Below are 20043 nucleotides of genomic sequence, written 5' to 3' on the forward strand. Positions count from 1 at the left end.
TCTGCTCGTATACTCGCTCTGAAAGCTCTTTTCTTACCAAGGTAATGGTCCTGCACATTATCCCTGAACCAGAGAGTACACAAGGAGCAAAAACTTGTTGCTTTTGAACAAAGGGTATGGTGTCATGCAAACATACAAAACAGAGGATAGTTTTATCCCAAATTCTTTCCATTGACTTAGCACACACACAGATTCCAATCAGTCTTTGGAAATTACAGCTAACCTTCAAGGAAAGCATGCCTTAGGAAAGCATTCAATTATGCAGGTCTGAGTTCCAATCCCGGTTTGGATGAATGCATACTAACCTATTCTCGAGACAGATCTGACAGATCTCTTGGGAAAATACGAAGATTACGCTATTAATAATGGTATTCATAAAAATAAGATAATGAAAATTGTTAATTTCCTGCATAAATTCTTCAATTTTTTTCTGACTTAAAAGTCATACTTTAATTTCTGAAGGAGTCGTAAAATTTTTTTGTCAATATTTTAAATATCACTGAGATTATTGGGTAGCATTTCTTTGGTAAATGCAGAATTTTTTCCTTGAGTAGGCTTGGTGAGAATTGACCATATCTTGCTGCAGCTGCACATTGATGTATTGGCTAACACACATATATGCTCAACCCGTGGTCTGCAGGCCAAATACTGGTCCTCAGAGCAATCTGATGTTGCCTGTGACCTCAAACCAAATTTTATTATCAATTAACACAAATGAGAGCCTGTAGCAATTCAAATCTGAAACTGAGCATCTAGTGCTAAAAAAATCAGTGTTATTCAATCTATTTTTGTGGTCAAACAGTCATTTTCCTGTCATCATCATCAACAACCATTTTCAATCCACTGCTGGATGAAGGTCTCCTCTAAATTTTTTCCATTCTGCTCTGTCTGATGCTTTAGCCATCCAGTTGACTACTGCCACTTTCCTGATCATTTCTCTGTACAGGCCATAATATTTACATATATTTTCGCCTGACCATACGTCCCTTTTTTGAAGTACAGTGTCCAATTTTTTTCAAATCTATTTGATTTTAGCAATGACCAGTTCTTCAACCTACTTTTGTAGTAGTGGTAAGATTTTTACTACAGTGAAATGTAACAAACCTATGCAGGAGGGGGTATAGGTGTCCCGTGTCTGCCCCAAGACCAGTGCCGTTTTAATGCATGGGCCCACCTGGGCACGGCCCGGGGGCCTCAAGAGAACGGGAGTCTCACAAAAACAAGAAGCAGTTAAAATTCTCGAGAATTCGCCAGGTGGAATCTCAGAAAAATCGCTTGGCCCTGGAGCCCATGATGCTCTAAAGACGATCCTGCCCAAGACAATCAAAAATTAAAATTATTTTCTGAATAAATTAAAATATTGAAAGAAAATACCCCGTCTTAAGGCATTACATACACTGGTCAAATAAATTAAGAGAATTTGCATATTTTATCGAATTTCATGAAAAGAACTGAATGTAAAACCACTGCTTCTAGACAAAAATGCAAATCTTGTACGTCAAATACGTAAGCGTACACGTGTGTGTAGGCGGAGCCAGTAGAGAAACAGGCTTTATAAGCGCGCGTAAGTTAAGACGCATTTCGTTCGCTAGCACACCTCGGCGAATTTCTTGGTGTTATTTTGCAGCAATCGGTTAATTTCAAATTGTAACAGTAAAAATGAGTAACCACCAACGTTTAGATGATGGAATGAGGTGGCGAATTGTGGGGAGGCTAGAAGCAGGCCAATCTCAAGTCCAGATTTGTAACGCCCAGCGTCGTGTGTAACTTATGGAAACAGTTCCAGGATACCGGATCCATCGAGAGAAAGCCTGGACAAGGTCGTCCAAGAGCCACGACGGCCAGAGAAGATCGCCATTTGTCGATTATAGCGAGGCGTAACAGGAGTGCTACAGCTTCTCAGCTCTCTCGTGACTTGTATGCAGCCACGGGAACCCATGTATCAAGAGTGACTGTTTCCAAAAGACTTCATGCGAGAGGGTTGTTTTCAAGAAGACCTGCTGTTTGCGTCCCGCTCACTTCTACGGACAGGAGAATCCGTTTATCATGGTGCAGAGAGCATAGGGATTGGAGTATGGATCAATGGGCGACCGTTCCCTTCACTGATGAGTCCCGGTTCAGCCTAAGCACAGATTCTCGCCGTACGTTCATATGGAGAGAACCAGGGACCCGCTACCTACCCTCCAATGTCCGCGAAATCGACCATTATGGCGGAGGAGGTTTAATGGTCTGGGCAGCTATCATGTTGGATGGCCGCACACCTCTCCATGTCTTTGAAAGAGGCACTGTGACTGGTGTGAGGTATAGGGATGAGGTCTTGGAGCCCTATGCTCGCCTTTTCAGGGGTGCAGTTGACCCTGAGTCCATTTTAATGGACGATAACGCGAGGCCACATAGAGCTCTTCTGCTCGACGATTTTCTAGAGAGTGAGGATATTCGCCGGATGGATTGGCCAGCCAGATCTCCAGACCTTAACCGTATAGAACAGCGGTTCTCAACCTTTTCTGATTCGCTGAGCCCTTTTCAGTGTATAATTTCTATGGCGGAGCCCTTTAGGCCTCTTTTTTTTTGTTTGTTTATCAAATTTACTGATTCATTTTATTATCCTCGAGTAGCACCGGTTGAGAACTGCTGCTATAGAGCATGTCTGGGACGCTCTGGGGAGGGCAATTGCAACTCGCAACCCCCCCCTCCGGGAACCATCCAGGGAATGAAAACAGCGTTGCTGAACGAGTGGGACCAATTGCCACAGGAAATGATAAACTGCCTTATTTCAAGTATGAAATCACGCTGCGAGACTTGTATATCTGTAAGAGGGGACCATACCCCCCTATTAACCCATTTTTTTGTTTATTCTGCAACCGCTGTTTCATACCTTCCGAGTCCAACGAGTGTTACGCACGATCATGTATGTGTATTACAATTATTGAATGGTTATTTGTTTTGTATTGTATCAATGTACAGGGTGATTATAAAAAAACTATCCCGCCATGTGAGCCCCTAACTATCATACCATTCACAGAAACTGAATGAAATTTTGGCATAAGGTATTTTGAGGTATGCGCTCAAGAATGATATGGAAAACAACAGTGTCACTCTAACAGTTATGGTTACAGTGAGAAAATTTCGAAAATATCAAATGGCAACACCAAGTTTTTTGTATTGGAATGCGATCTCCATACTGAAAAACACTAAATAGCGTTGGAATGGCACCTGTAGCACGAAAATCCCCGGAGCTAGGCAAGGAAAAAGTAAAAAGGACTTTGCCATGCACCAGAGCATTAATGTTCGTTTCATTAGTCACACCGTTTCTTCGGCTGAGATCCCAGCCTAATTAGTCCTCCACAAGGTCATTTGGAAAATTTGTGAAACACAATAAAATGCTTTATTTTATGCTGCTTCTCTGTCCTTATTGGTTGTCCTCACTTTTAGCTTATCTACCGCCGGTGATTTTCATGCTACAGTTGCCGTTCGAACGCTATTTAGGGTTTTTCACAATGGAGATGACATTCCAATACAAAAAACTTGGTGTTGCCATTTGATATTTTCGAAATTTTCTCACTGTAACCGTAACTGTTAGAGTGGCACTGTTGTTTTCCATATCATTCTTGAGCGCATACATCAAAATACCTTATGCCAAAATTTCATTCAGTTTCTGTGAATGGTATGATAGTTAGGGGCCCATATGTCGGGATAGTTTTTTTATAATCACCCTGTATATTGTTTTAATTGCATTTTTAATTGGGTTGCTGTATTTTTGAAATATGAGACATCCATATTTATTATGGGCATCTTTTTCTCAGCCACCTCGTTGGGCATTTTGCCTGTTGTGGCGTTGTATTTGTGTTTGAAAGTAACCAATAACAAGCTTATTAGTTGTTTTTTTCAAGTTTGTAAAAACTCTTTCATTAAAGTTTCATAGTGTAATCCCGGCCTTACCATGTTTTTTTTTTTTTTTCAGTAAATATTTTTAATTAGCCTTTTAAAATAAAATTCTTCATAAACGCCATCTTGTTATTTCCTCTTGATAGTGCTTGAAAGTGTAAGCAGTGGCAGTTTGTCCCTGGGAGCTGTACTGTGACCCAGAAAGAAATTTTGGTGCCTCCCTCGGGAGACTATTTACAGTTTGACAATCCCACTAGTCACTAGCATATAGTGACTAATAAACTTTTATACTTTGCTCTTGTTTCTTCACGCACACATTGAGACACAATATAAAAATGTTCACTATTTTTATCCTTATGTGTAAAGGACTTGAAAAGTAGAAATTTATTAAAAACTTTTAGCTTGTTTAACTTTTTGAAGATTTGATATAAACAAATTAGAGATATGTGTACAGTATTTATAACGTAGTTGACACACATTAAATTTACGAATATTATAATTACGTGAGATATATATTTGTGTGCACATTTCCAGGCATCGTTCACTTCAATACTAAACTCTGTAGCATACCAAATTTTACACAAGTTTCAAATAAATAAGTAGCAAGTAATTTCAAAAACATAATACAAGCCAATATATAACATTGAAAATTACAAATCCGAGAGGGAAAACAATGCGGCATTTTCTATCGATTCCATTTGCTACATCTTGTGGCTGCAATTTGAAGTCATCCAATGGCCACGGACACGTCAACTCACCAAGCTGGTTCATGCTTTGCAGATCTCCTAACGAAGCAAAGGAAGCTGCCTTCTTTTGTGGCATCCCATTTTCGCTTTGTAGATTTTCTCCCTAAAATATTAACGCATAAATATATGTACAGGGTGATCATAAAATAACGTTGCCGATATATGAGCACCTAGCGGCAGCAAAAATCAACGAATGCGAATGAAATTCGAGATATACAGTAAAGTTTAGATGATTAGAGTCCCGAAAGTTCGATATGCTGTAATTTTTCGAAATTCCTTCTCTCTCTCAAACCCTTCTTTTTCTACTTTTCGTCAAGAGCGCGCTTTATTTCACCTTCTTTATTCTCCGAACGAATACAAGTAATTTCAGTTTTAAGAGGGTCTAGATCCCTAGGCCAGGGTTTTCGGTGAACTCCCCTGCCAGAATTTTTCTCAGGCCCATCTATAGTGAATTTGTAGTGCAAAAAAATAACCCACCCTTAAAGTCGCGACTTTAAGGGTGGGGTAAAAACAACTTTAATTGTTTTTTCGGATAATTCGAGTTTTCAGTGATCCGAAGTAGCCCAATACCACCTATAGAAGAAGGCCTCCGCACGAAGCTCGTGACGTCAATGAAGAAGGCCATCTCACCTATAGCCATTGGATATAGCAGGCTGACGCATGCGCCATCTTTACCCTTTTTGTAGTATATCCACAATGGCTATAGGTGAGATGGCCTTCTTCAGTTCTTCTGGCCTTCTTCCCCTTTTGTCTTGAGGCCCCTGGGTAAAATGTTGGAGAAATGAGATCTATTTGAAATTTTTTTTAGCCAAATAAACACTTTTTGCCAAAATGTGGTAGTTTGTTCACCTTCACGATTAAGTTAAATTTTTGAAGCAAGGTTCATACAGTGCGTGCGTACGTGCTGCGCGATCGTTATTTTACATTGTCGTTTTAATCAGATTCATAGGCGGAGATTGACTTGGAAGTCTGGGGGAGGGGGCACGATGATGATGTTAGCTCATATATACATATATACATTAGATCAGTCGACTCCACCTTTGACGCTGGCAGATTACATGTTGATCAATAAAACGGCAATATTTTTTGGGGTTTTTTGACCTTTCATCGAAACTGTTATGCTTAAAAAGCTTCAATGAAGGATGTAAAAATGGTAGCTTGACGAACGTGTGTGACTGGTGGATACAGGAAAATAATAATAACGATTCAATCAGAAACTTTTAATCAAACTTATTATGTTATGAATTGACATATTCAAATAATTATTGGTTTCGGATTTTTTCTATTGATTACACTACTCAACACTGATTTTGTCCTCAAAGATATTTCAGTGATTTTAGGGTACTTTTGCGGGCACTAATTCCGAATCTGACATTAGTTTTATAAGATCGGCTCTAGTTTTGGGATAAAGTTAAAGTTGAATTTCAATGGTATAACATATAAGCAGCATACAAATCAAATTCGAAGTGTGCATTATAAATAAATACAGCAAATCATTGGCAAAGATATTTCAGTGATTTTAGAGTTATTTTGCAGCGCTCATTCTCCAAATCTGGCATTGGTTTTGTAGATGGCTGTAGTTTTGGAGATAAAGTGAAAATTAAATTTCTAAAGTAATACCATAAGCATGGCGTGGATCTATGAGAGGGTAATCAAAGTGATTATCACCTCCCAAGTGAAATATAGTAATTCATGAAATTTTCGGAACGTTTATATGGTAATATTGCATTTTTTTTCAATCAATCCGTTGAAAATTACCTGTATCAACGTTTTTGATTGAATAACAAATTCAAGAAATCTTCGACTATATAAAAAATATGATAAACCAGTCATTTTTTTTCAAAGAATTCGGGACGGAGGAAAAAAAACCCAGAAAAACCGGGAATATTCCGGTAAATACGGGACAAAATGCAGGACGTATGGTGACCAAGATCACAGTGACTAATTAATTTATTTTTATTTTTTTTTATTGTTGTAAAATCGCCCCTCTCAACAGCGAGCTCTAGATCCTCCCATGCCATAAGCATCATACAAATCACATGTACGGCATGAAACTGTGCGAAATGTAAATCATTGAAACATATGACATCCATATTTAATTATGGGCATCTTTTTCTCAGCCACCTCGTTGGGCATTTTGTCTGTTTTGGCGTTGTATTTGTATTTGATAAACTTAATATCAATACGTAAAGATCACCAATGTCTGGTAATATTAATGTGATGTGTTGAATAAAATAAGGAAGTAAATAAAAAGTTGAAAACAAAATTTCCACGCTAAAATTAGTGACTGCAGACTATACTGCAAGGTTGAGATTATGCATCTCAAAAACTAGAGCCAATTCAGCAAAACCAACACCAGTATTGAAATCAACAGCCCCAATATACTTTAAAACCATTAAAATTTCCTTTGGGAACATGAAAATGTTCTTTTTCCTGACCTATAAAATTTGGCTATTTTAATTTACCCACGAACGTTTAGTTCTATGGTAGTTATTAGAACCAGTATTATTCGAAAAAATAATTTTGAGGAAAATAACTTCATCTCCCTCTCAAAAATTTTTAAAGATACTTCGGTAAAAGGAAGAGATTTTTTTCTTTCAAACCGAGCACCACTTCGATCTATCGCCATGGCCAATTTACTATCGAGTGAGCTGTGCCGGAAGTGTGTGTGTGGGTGTGTGAATGACGGTCTGATTGAATAAATAGTGTTGTGTCTGACCTTTCAATGCTGCCATCTATATTTCAAATTGTGAGTGGAGCGTAATGATTGAATATTTGTGCCATTGTAGGCCTGTTTCTCTCTTTGGCGAGACTGTTTAACGGAAGATCGGCTCGCATTCACGCCTCGAAGTTGAAAATAGAAACCCAACTTCAGCTGACCACCACTGTGGCTGAAAGGAAGATTGCATCCTACATTAGTAAGTGATCAAAATGTACTCTGTTCTTTTAAATACATGAGAAGGCACGGCGTGGGATGCACAAAGTTGAATCAGCTCTAGCATCTCTATTATGGAAGGTGTCACTGTTGTCACTTCCGTACGCAAGGAGGTTATAAGGTCTTCTTGCGAGTCAAGTGTATGCTTACAGACATGCGCTTTGAGATGGCCCCATAAAAAAAATGTAAAGGGTTTATGTCAGGGGGATCTAGCAGGCCACTGTATTGGACCACCATGGACAATGTCTGGGTATTCTTGATTTAACCACTGGTGGACATTCGATGCGTAATGGGCCGGTGTCCCATCGTGCTGCAGCCAAAGATTTTGCAAGATAGCCTGGGATACAATTTCTCAAGAAAATTAGGTAGTTTTTAGCGATCAGATGTTGTGGAAGTAAGGTCCCAGAAGATTGTTGTTTATCATGCCACATCAAACATTAATTCTCCAACGAACCTGATAAGCATTTGGACTTGTTGTATAGTGATTGGAAGAATCCCGGACATGGCTGTTATGGCAGTTGAAGACACCTTCACGAGTAAACGCTGCTTCGTCAGTCAGGGCCGTCTTAAGAGCATCATGGGCCCCCGGGCCAAGTAGTTTTTCTGAGGCCCTAACAGGTAAATTCTAGGAAATTTCAACCAGATCTCATTTTTGTGAGGCCCCTCTTCTCTTGAGGCCCCCGGGCCGTGCCCGGGTGGACCCATGCGTTAAGACGGCACTGTCGTCAGTCCATAGAATCCTATTTAAGAAAGTGTTCTCATTGGAATATTGTTGAAGCAGCCATTAGCAGAATTCTTCCCTTCGCGGATAGTCTTCTGATGAAAGTGCTTGCACCCGTGTGTAATGATATTGATGCAAAAACTCGTTGTGCAAAACGTTTAAGACAGTTACGTGACTTGAATTTAATTCTCGTGCGATCGCTCGACTGCTGGTCGTTTTTTGGATCCGATTCAACCAACGATAACACGTTATCTTCGAAAGCCAGTGTTCTTACGGTCGATACTGGCCCAGGGTTTACGTGTGGTTGTAGTAATACACATCCTGACTCGCACAATCGGTGGTCCAGTTACAAGATAACTTTATGGTCTGGGTGTTTCCGCTCGTTGAAACCGTTGACTGTATAACCTTGTTGCTTGCAAGGCTAATTGATCCGTAGCATTCACCTAATTCTTAGGTATTGCATGTCACAGTATTCATATATGGTGAATGCCACCAAGGTAGAAATTATAACAAAAAAAAAAAAAAAAAAAAAAAAAATAGATGCAGTGCTTTCTGGAGAATAAAACAAATGGCTAACGCTAATCTATAACCTCTGTAAAGCTGGCTTTATGCTAAGAACATAGATGCAAAGAACATATTCTTGACTGGCAAAAAAAGTTTTTTCCGTTTCCTGAAAAGTGCGAGGAAATAAAACTGGTTTTTATATTTCTTTCGTTTTCTCGATTTCTGTGGGAAGAGAGGTTAATACATTTTTAGCACCTTCAAAAACGCCGAGTTACCCGTTTGTGAATTTGGCAGGATTTTGATTATTTTTGTCGCACCACGGTCATTTTCTGCCCACGAGGGCTAATTAGACCGGGACCTACAATTTATTGCCGATTCCGAACGGCAGGCTTGCTTTTTATACTCATCGAGAGGTTGGTGCGCTAACCCCTCGATGGGGGACTCCCTGCGGTAGCAATTTTTTGTTGCAGTCAAGTCGTCGTTTTTTGTTGTAGGCCTACCTATGTGTCAGGAAAGTTTTCTGACATGGACGAACCGGGTATGGAACTCGCGACACCTCTAAACATCCTTTGGTGCGGTACTTTAGGCGAGTATCTTATCGACCTGGGCTACCGTGCCCTTATAACTCATTAATTATGGGCCAGGTAAAAAACTGAATACACTTTCCATATTAGTTATTCACAAGGAATCACGTGTGTAATTATTGGGCGGTCGATAGTTACCACCCTGTATATATTATATTGATATTTGAAAATGATGTGAAAGGTTAAACTTTTAACTTTCAATTGTGACTTGTGTGGCCACTTCCTCATTATAACTGTTGTAAATATTACTAACTGAAAAAGTGACTGACAGACGGCAGCACGGGCTTCATCTCCAAGAAGAATATGTGTGTATTATAAGAGTGTCAGTCATCCAACCAGTGATGGTAACTCGTGGGAAATTTCCCATATTCGTGGGAAAAATTGGCTAAAATTTGCCCAAGTAGGAAATTTCTTAGCATTTGTGAGAAATTTTGAGAGTTCATCAAACAAAAGAATTTTTGCAAAAAATTAAGAAATTAATGCAGTGCAATAATTTTCTATTGTGAAATACTTGATTATGTATTTTCCCCGCTAGATGGCAGCACATTTTTTTGAGTGCGTGGGAAAAATTTAGTCAAAAAGGAATTTTTTAAGGGAAATTTCGCTGGAAGAGGTTACCATCACTGCATCCAACTTATATTAAGAGTAATATAAGCTCGATGGTGTCAGTCAGTGATGGTAACTCGTGGGAAATTTCCTATATTCGTGGGAAAAATTGGCCAAAATTGGTCCACATGGGAAATTTCTTGGCGTTTGTGGGAAATTTTGAGAGTTCATCAAACAAAAGAATTTTCATTGAAAAAAAATATAAATGCAAAACAATGCTTTTCTAGTGTAAAATACTTGACTGCATAATTCCACCAATAGATGGCAGGACAATTTTCGGAATGTGTGGGAAAAATTTAGTCCAAAGGGAAATTTTCGAGGGAAATTTTGCTTGACAAGTTTTACATATTCTAGAAACCTTGGTTACCATCACTGGTGTCAGTCGATGTCCGGATAGCAATGGTGCTCGTTTGGGTGGTATAACCGTCCATGTTTTTGTGTTCATTATATGTAGTAATTAGCAGTTTAGAAGTGATTATTCTACAACTACGTTTATCTGCGTAAAGAGAATAAAAGTAATAAAACTGCTTGCTACCACTTTTTGCCGATTTTTATCATTATAAGGATGCATATTTTGAAATCTACAACTGATAATTCTGAATAAAACATTTACCCAAGAAAAACTAATTTGTAAATTAATACAAATTCCATCCGGTACAATAACTTGATGACATTGTGCCGTCTTCATGCGCAAAGTTCCCATTGATCAAAAATACTTTATTGTGTTTTTTTACTATATTGTATTATGTTTATTTCCTTTCCATTATTTTTATAAATTGAAAATCGATGAATCCAAACATTTTTATAAACAATATATGTTTATTAAACAATATTTTAATACCTATCTTTTAACCAGAAAACGGGGGGGGGGAAGGGGATGGACAAGGAAATTAATCATGGTCGCAAGAGGAGCCACAGGAATGAGTAATGGTTGAAAGGGGGCCCATGAGCAAAAAAAAAAGTTTAGAATCACTGTTTTGAGTCATCGCTGCACAAAACTAATCGTCTTTCGATGCATATTTTGCAAAGAATAACTTTTGCAGGCTGTTTAAAAACTAAAGCATTCCTTATAGAGCCTGTTATCAAAGAAAAATAATGATGAAATTAATTTAAACATTTTTTAGAGCATTTTCTTTTATTCTGTGGGGGGATAGTGTGACTCATTTACATTTAGCAAATATTTCATATATTTTCCAGGACATTAGAACGTGCTAGTAAAACGTTCACATGCCCTTCAAGTGCATAGTTGAAGACAAAAATCAAAGGAATCAACTTTTCAGCAAAAGCTATCCCAGACCATTACATACCCATATCATATTGAAATCGTCCGAAAACTACAGTACCTCTTGCAGAATCACACTGCATTAACGAAACATTGTAACTGCAGTTGTTAAGCGAAAAGAACGGAAAATATACATGTACGTGGTAACACAAATGCACATACAAATGACAATGCAATAAAACATGTCGTAAGCGACAATAACAGGGGAATTGGTTATGACTACCTTTTTAGCAAATATTCGAAACGTAGATCCAACATCGCTTTCCATAGATGCAAAAGTGGTAGTACTCTCTACCCGTTTCATTCCACGCGATTTCTTGCGACGTCTCTTGTCTTTGTGGTATATATAGTTGACAAGTGCATATTCAACAAGTGAAGCGAATATGAATCCTATAAAGTAATAGATCATGTTTTATATACAAAAGGAAAAAACACGAATTTTTATTATTTGTTCCTCATAATTTCAAATGTTACCTGTGCAAACAACATTCCAAACATCCAATGCATGTACATAAGACACTTTGGGCAGTTTCTCTCGAATGGATTTCTCGCTCGTTACCAACGTCAGCATCGTGGTGATTCCCAAAGTTACTCTGGCTGGTGCTGCTGGTATCTCTATCCAAAAAGACATCCACGAAGTTACGACAAACAATATCCCCGGGATATAAATATCGAGCAAGAAATGACCAAATTCTCGCTGTAGATCAAAGTTTACAGTCAATCTGCTGAAGTTTCCTGAATATTTGAAATAAAATATATATAAATATATTATATAAATAATATATTTATAATATATTTATAATAATATATAAATAATATATTATTATAAAAATATTATATCTTTATTAAAGCGATTTTGAAGTATTAATCAAGTACAAGGTAATGCAAGAGAAATCGGTCGAGCTAAGAACTAAAAGGGAACTATGTAATTGTATATTGTTACGAACTATAGACGATAGATGGCGCAAGTCTTTATCGCAATCTTCTGTTGGCAACGAGAGTTGATACCGGTTTCGGTTAAGCGCAAGAAGATGCGATTGGTGGGAACATTCTGGAAGGTCCCGCCCTTCCAGACAGTGGCACACAAACCTGAAATTTGTGGAATGTTCTTTTTCTCCAAGTTCCGACCGGAGATATAAATAGTAGGAGAGATGCCAGATGTGGAAGAGATTTTAGAGAGACTGGATGAAAAGTCAGTTGTGATTTAACTTTGCGAGAAAGTTGTTAGCTCTCTGATTAGGTTGTAAATACGTGTAAATTGCTGTTCTGTAAATAAATCTGTGTTTGTCCGTCAAACCGCTTCTTGTTTTGCAATCTCGAAGTCTTGTGGAAAATTATCCGGAACAAAAAATATCCCGATATAGTCCTGCCGAGAACAAGGCATACATGCAGGGCGGGACGGGCTGCTACAATCAGTGCTGTCTTAACGCATGGGCCCACCCGGGTATGGCCTGGGGGCTTCATGAGAAGAGGGGCCTAAAAAATTAGAAGTAGTTGAATTTTTCGAGAATTTACCAGGTAGGGGCTCTGAAAAATCAACTGGTCCGGGGCCCCACGATGCTCTTAAGACGGCCCTGGCTACAATTTTTCTTTATAGAGGAAGACTGATCTTTTAATAATCACACAGCTACTTCAGTCGTGACTATCAACCCTTCAATTAGCGAGGCCGCATATATCCGGTCAAGAAAAACCTTTTGATTTTAGCAACGACAAGTCCGGATATTTTGTAAATCTGATTTCTCAATGGAGCATATTTTCTTATCCCCTTGACTTAGCACCTGCTGAAAATCGGGAGAAAGTTTACTGCAAACACGGGTTGCTTTGGACAACTATTACAAAACTTTTTGTTTTATCTTATACTAGAAAATAACAATTAAAAAATAGTGAGATGTAAAGTAATTTTTAAATAGTTCAAAAATTTCTCTAAAAGACTGTAATATAACAAATCCACTTTATTGATATTATTTAAAATTTTATTTATTTTTATTTTGGGCCAAAGTAGCCCATACGTTAGGGTAACTTTGCCCCACATCAAATATTCCCATTTTATAAATACATGCTTGTAAAACATGCTTCAAGCAATGTAACCTCATTGGTTTTGAAAAAAAAAAGTATCTTACATATCAATAAAAAAATACACTTTATTTACACTGGTACTTCTTTGTCAAAACAAAGAAATGTTCACAAATCAATAAAGAGAAACGAGTAAACAACATCAGTCTTATTAGACGTGCTGTATGATCCTTGTATCAGTCTTTTATATGTTCAAAAACAACTTCCAAATTCTTAGCAAATCAATATTCCCCTGATAAAGTCCTCTTTCTAATAATTTTGGAGGCATGATATTAGACCATTTGCAGAAAAAGGTGTCTTTTTTTCTGTTGTCCACATTCCAAGCTTTTTTGTAGGTTCGATCTAATCAGCATTTCCTAGAGATAGAAGGCCTCCGCACGAGTTGCCAAGTTCATCTGTAACGTCATTAAGACTAACTAGCATGTTTGCCACATTTTGAATGACAGCATCCTATTTCGATTCTTCTCATTTTGGCGTAGAATTTTCCTGGTTTGTTCACAAATATCTCATGTTGATTGGATGCGGGGCACAGAAATCGCCAATTCTGAGCCCGATCATTTCTTTACCGCACAACGATGATACTGGCACGAGTTGAAACGATTAATTTTTAATTTAACTCCCAATTTAATTTTCTCTTTTCTCCCCCTCCCTCCTATGCTTATTTAATAATTTAGAATAAGCATACCAGTAAATTCTAAAGCAAAGCATTTAGATAATGCCCAAAGACAAAGAAGATGCGGCATATCCGCACAGCCGGCTGCACGGAGCCGGTGCTTCGCATCACAGTCTACGGAAACGGAAATACTGGCACGAGCAGGGAATTTTTTCCCTGAATATTTCTGCACCTTTTAGCGTCTACTCACACAGACCGTTAATTGTGTCCATTTCCGCGCACGCGACATTAAAAGGGATTATTTCTGTCTAGTTAGCTTCTTTATACAGGGACATTCCCGAGTGCAGTGCGCATGTGTGCTTGTTTAAAACGTCTTTTTAATGTTGCTTTCACTTTTTAATCACTTTTCATTTTTTATTTCTCAATATTAATTTCATATAGTCTTATGAATAATTTATCAAAGTGCCATTTTAATTTTTTCGCATATTTTAATAATTTTTTTATAATTTTACAAATTATTATAAAATTTGCATCTGTTCCTAAAATTTTAGTATACTATAGGAAAGTATTATAATTTCCATGTTCATCAGGACACAAGAAGGGATTCGAGAGCACTATTCTACTTTATTAGTAAATACACCGACTACTTTATTAGTAGATACACCTGCGGCCCGCAAACGGCTTCGCCACTCACCCAAACTAGTTCAGGCTCGGACGTCACTTTGCTCCTCGGGCCGATTAAGGGGGCCCGTGCCCTCGGAAAATATTGACTCTGTTTTCACCACAACCAAAAACACGGCAAAACTGATACAAGTTCAAACAGGATGTTTCAAAAACCGGTAATACTATATCGCGGCCAGTAATGTTCCAAAGTTCCAATTTTTACTAGAAAGATAAGAGCCCGAACAATTAAAATTAATTTAAGAGATCAAGAAATAAAGATGGAAAAATAAAACTCTAACCGACCTAAGTAGGATTCGAACCCTCAACCTTAGAGCCGCTCACGTTAACCACTACACAAATTGCGGTTTTTAATTGTATGTAGAACTAAGTATAATATCCGGCACTGCACATTACTTTCGTAATGCACATGTGCGGGAAAGAATACAAGTAGCCGTCTGTGCGACTAAACACTTGTGATAGAAGACCTCCGCACGCTGCTCGTGACGTCAGCAAGTAGGCCGTTTTCCCTCAGAATATTCAGGGGAAAAAAATCCCTGTTATTGATGTTACAGATGAACTTGGCAACCCGTGCGGAGGCCTTCTATCTCTAGGAGGTGCTGATCTAATCCACAATAGCACCAGTTTCTGCTGCACTCATAACCAGTCCTGGAAAATATTTTTCCTCTTCCACACACAAGCACACCTACTACAATATTTCCTTCTTCTAAAGTGAAGAAAGAGGGTTTCCTTTACAGATCATTAGGTTTCCACAGTGTTTCGCGGAGTTAATTCCAATCACTCATTTTCCTCTACAGACTTGTTAATTTTAGTACTACCAGTTCCCGGTGTTGGCTTAAGCATTTTCTACTATTTTGTCCCATTTTTTTTGGGACAAAATAACCCGTTTGGAGTTACTAGTAATATTTTTTTTATCTATGCATTTTACACCAAAAGACCTCGATAGTTCAACAAAAGCATTTTATACGTATTTTCCCAATCAGGATGTATTGTCTTCAAAATTTGGTACTTACCTAAACTAAAGCATGAAACTGGATTGCTTGCACAAACGAAAGTTTGACAACAAAATACGTGTATTTAACAGGGTTATGGAAAACATCACTGCTGCAACCTAGCGGCAAATATTAGAACGTCGGCTACTATGTGAACCCAAAGCAATTTGTTTCTATATATATATATATATATATATATATATATATATATATATATATATATATATATCACGCATGTTTCAATCATTTTCTTTTTTTTTCATTTTGGGACAAAGTAACACCCTAGGGCCAAAGTAGCCCGCGTTTACAGGACTTAAAAAAAAGATTCGGCATTTTACAGAGGGTTAAGGCTCGTGACGCACATGCTGCAATCAATGAGGTTATTGGTAACATTTGCACGAATGCTTTCGTGCTTAGTAGCATATGCATCACGGGCCTAAGTGATTTCTGCTAAGCTTGTTGAAAGGTTGTCAACGACCCAACTACAATCTGCAGCTTCAGAGAGCGCTACAGTATTTCGTATTTACGCTTTAATTTCCAGCTTGAGATTTTACAGAAAACCAATTGCACCCAATTAATGCTGTATGATTGCAGATATCAAACCCTGACCGTTCGGAATATATTTTTTTTTAAATAAACAGCTCATAATTTAATTTTGTGGCAATTTATTACCGTCACCTCCCTTGTTAGAGGGCTATAGCGCTCAACCCGGTCTACGACTGCTGCTAGAGAACTGGGTTGCGTCAGGAGTCCAGTTCCTGGCTGACATGAACGAACGCCAGAACTCTGCCGCAGGACTTATCCCGTTACCGAGATCTCTTCCAGCCCAGCTTGATGGTGGAATTCCTGGCTGACAAACATTGATCCTCTTCTTCTGTTTTGCCGTCATGTTTATTCGTTTAATTTCGTTTTCAGAGTCCTTATTTCGAAAATGACGTTAGGAAACACTAACAAGATCACTAATAGAATTCCGGGATTAGAGGGGAAAGAACCCAATAAGTTGAAGCATGACGTGAAATTGTTTGACGCAGATTGTTCAGCAGTGGTTAAAAAATCGAATAGAATGCTCGGTTTCATTCTCAAGAAGGTCTCTTCAGGTTCTCCCAAAGTGATCCTTCCACTTTTCCGGGGCTTAGTTCGTCCTGCACTGGCGTATGCCGTAAGGTTTTAGAGACCATACTTACAGAGGTACATAGACTTGGGATGGTTGGGTGCTCTTGTTGGCACAAAAGGCTTGAGCTATGAAAAAAGATTCTTGAATTCTTTTTTGATTCAAGATTTCTTGAATTTGTTTACATTAGAAGAACGTAGGTGTCAGGGGGATATGATCGAAGTGTTTAAAATTTTCAACGGGGTGGATAAAATGGACCATTAATACATTGCCAATCAACTGCTTCGACAAGGGGACACGATTATCGATTGGTACTGAACAATTGCAGGTTGTGGTGTCGCAAGGAGTTTTTCTCTAAAGGGTTGTGGATAAATGGGATAGTTTACTTCCGGGGATCGTGAATTTTAACACGATTGACACGTTTAAAAAAAATACGATAATTATACTGGGATAAATCGAGAAGCTGTTCATACTTAGATGAGACAACAATAATTTTTTATGGGCAGTATGTACTTTATAATAATTATTGGTTTTTTATTGCTCTTATTGGGTTGCTGTACTTTTGATATAGTTTAGATTAACAACCATATTTTTAAGCACCTTTCTTTGAGCCACTTCAATGAGCATTTTGTCTGTTTTGGCCTTTGTATTTGATGTATGATTTTCTTACGGGCCACTCCTTGGCATCGTAGTGACTTTTAGTGTCTCTACCGTCCCATAGACGGAAAAGTAAGCAGCAGTATTTTGTGAATCCACCCTGTAAACATGTAAAAAAGGCAGCAACCACCATAACACATCTTCACTCATGATCTTCATATCTGCCTCCAGCAGCAGTCATGCCTTCATGTTTTTCTTTTGTCCACTGCATAAGCCACAGGCACTGAAAGTCTTCGCCATTACGCAATAATACTGCTTTTAAGTTGATTTTACTTGAATCAGTAAATAGTCACACCTCCTGTGGGTTATACTAAATACCCATTTCCATCATCAGCCTTTTTATGTCGAAATACACATACATTGAAAGATTGAATTCCGTATTTCAAAATGTATATAAAAACAGTCACCTCTTGATCTGAAACATGAATCTTTGTTCCTTCAACAGAAGGTTTGATTTTTTTCAACCAAGAACTCAAAAATTCAGCTTGCTGTCTAGAAAGCTTTAAATCAAAAAACGAAATCCCGAAATCATCCAGTCCTGCTGTTTTATGAAGTTATGTGATGTGTCATATCAGGTCTGTACTCTTCTGAAGATCGTACGTCTTCTGATTCATTCTCCTCTGACATTTGTGATTCAGTGCTTACAGTCTGTAAGCCTTGTAAGTTACAGACTCATTAAATTATGATTAAATTACAGACTCACTGTGTAGTATGTGTGAATACAAAATATTAAATAGTTTAGTTAGATACTCACAGATTTAATTTTATAAATGTATTTCGCCACGAAATCTCTACACAAGCAACCCAAAACCTTAAAATAATATTTAGACATCTTAATTACATAAAAATCGTTCGTGTTAGGGCATTTTTAACAGCAGATTCGGATTCTCTTTACACCCAAAAATCTATAAGAATTGATGTATCACATGCCAGATACAAAATGGCTGTTGAGCGTTCAACTAGTGTTATAGGAAACGTTGAGCGAATGACAGATTTGGAGATTGATACAGAAACAAATGACATGACCTACCTGTCTGCCAATAAGATACCACGCTCTTTTCAAGTGTGTGGTTAGTTAATATGAATCCTGTGAGGAAGAAATTGTTATTGAGATTTAATGGCTGCTCTTTGGACCATTCTAAATTCAGATCATCGCTGGATAAAGTGCCTGCAATTTGAAAAAAAAAAACGAACCAATGTAAATACATACTAAGAGTGTTTCATGTGCAGTTGAAGAATATATACAGGGTGTTCTGCTGTTCCTAATTCGGCTTTTATCTCATCAACCATTTGTCGTGATGAAGATATGGTTCCAATTTAAAAATGCTAAAAAAATGTATTCATAAATCACCCTGTACCAGTTTTGAGCAAGAAAATACGGTGTGTAACAAAATAAAAAAAATCTAAACTTTTATACAGTTCCTCTGTCTTCTAACGTCCAATAAGAAAGTTGAAAGTTGATACTCAGTCTCCTCTGAGCCCAACAAAAAAAAAATCAAATGTTTTGAAATGCAATATTCGTTGAGACATTTGAATTCAAAAAGCAGAGAAAATGTGAGAAAGAACCACGTGAATGAGGGAAAGAAGTTTATGCGGTTCTTTCATACATTTTCTCCAATTTTTGAATTCAAATGCCTCAGCGAATATTGCAGTTAAAAACATGGGTTCTTTTTGCTGGGCTCAGGGCAACAACATTCTAATTGGAAGTTAGAAGACAGGGGAACCATATAAAAATTTAGATTTTTTTTTTCATTTTGTTACACACTGTATTGTCACTTTTAAAACTGGTACAGGGTGAATTTTGAACACATTTTGAGCATTTTTTAAACTGGAACTATATATATATATATATATAGTAGTCCTAATCGGCTTTTATCTCATCAACCGTACGTCGTAGAGGTATCTATCTATCTATCTATATATATATATATATTTTTTTTGGTGATATATGCTTTTATGTTGGGTATTTTGGCTATATTTGACATCCATATTTTTTATGGGCAAATTTTTCTGCCACCTCGTTGGGCAATTTGCCTGTTTTGGCCCTTGTATTTGTATTATCGCATGAACGATAATTTTGTCTTTCTTGCCCAGGTACACACTCTGTATTGTATACGATCGAACATGGCACCGTGAAAATGGACAACAAAAACTCGAACTGAGTGGGTGGCACAAAATTTGTGGAAAAAAGTTACAGCTCGTCTACTGCAATATACTTTATCTTTTGTGGCTATAATACAAGGTACTAGAGTACATACATACAATATTTTCTCTTAAAAGTTATGGAATTTCTTTTTTTAACCCCTTCATCGGCGTAATTCATTCCCTGATCCGAATTAGAAATGGCACACCCTTTTCCAAGGCCGTAGCGAGGAGACGACGACTTGGGGGTCTGGTCCCCCCGAAATGTGAGAAAATAACCGAAAAAAAGGAAAAGATGGCCAAATCTAATGTTCTATCGCTTTGGTCTCCCCCCCGAAATGAAAGTGGTCCCCCCGAACGAAATTTCTGGCTACGGGCCTGCCCTTTTCTGAACCCAGAAAATTTTTTTTGAACCCTTGAAAAAGTAACACCCTATCTTTTTCTAATATACAAGTTGATTCTATAATTCCCGTTGCAGCATTTTACTGGCGAACCGTTGATCCTAGAAGCA

General features: G+C 37.8%; 1 protein-coding gene across 1 annotated transcript in view; it reads right to left on the reverse strand.

Annotated features, from left to right (window-relative positions):
* Positions 1-4230: 4230 nt before the first annotated feature.
* Positions 4231-20043, reverse strand: part of LOC149065508 (glycine receptor subunit alpha-3-like) — a 39084-nt gene continuing 23271 nt past the window's right edge. Inside the window, exons 6-9 of the mRNA XM_089253906.1 lie at positions 18421-18558; positions 11738-11998; positions 11487-11653; positions 4231-4734 (exon numbers count right to left, since the gene is read on the reverse strand). Coding sequence (XP_089110032.1) covers positions 4498-4734; positions 11487-11653; positions 11738-11998; positions 18421-18558 — 803 coding nt within the window. The 3' untranslated portion in view covers positions 4231-4497. The remainder of the gene's footprint in view (positions 4735-11486; positions 11654-11737; positions 11999-18420; positions 18559-20043) is intronic.

This window comes from Pholcus phalangioides, unplaced genomic scaffold (assembly GCF_987345545.1).
Source record: "Pholcus phalangioides strain wild (caught in Gottingen) unplaced genomic scaffold, Ppha-v1.0 ptg000039l_1, whole genome shotgun sequence".
NCBI classification, from domain to species: Eukaryota; Metazoa; Arthropoda; class Arachnida; order Araneae; family Pholcidae; genus Pholcus; species Pholcus phalangioides.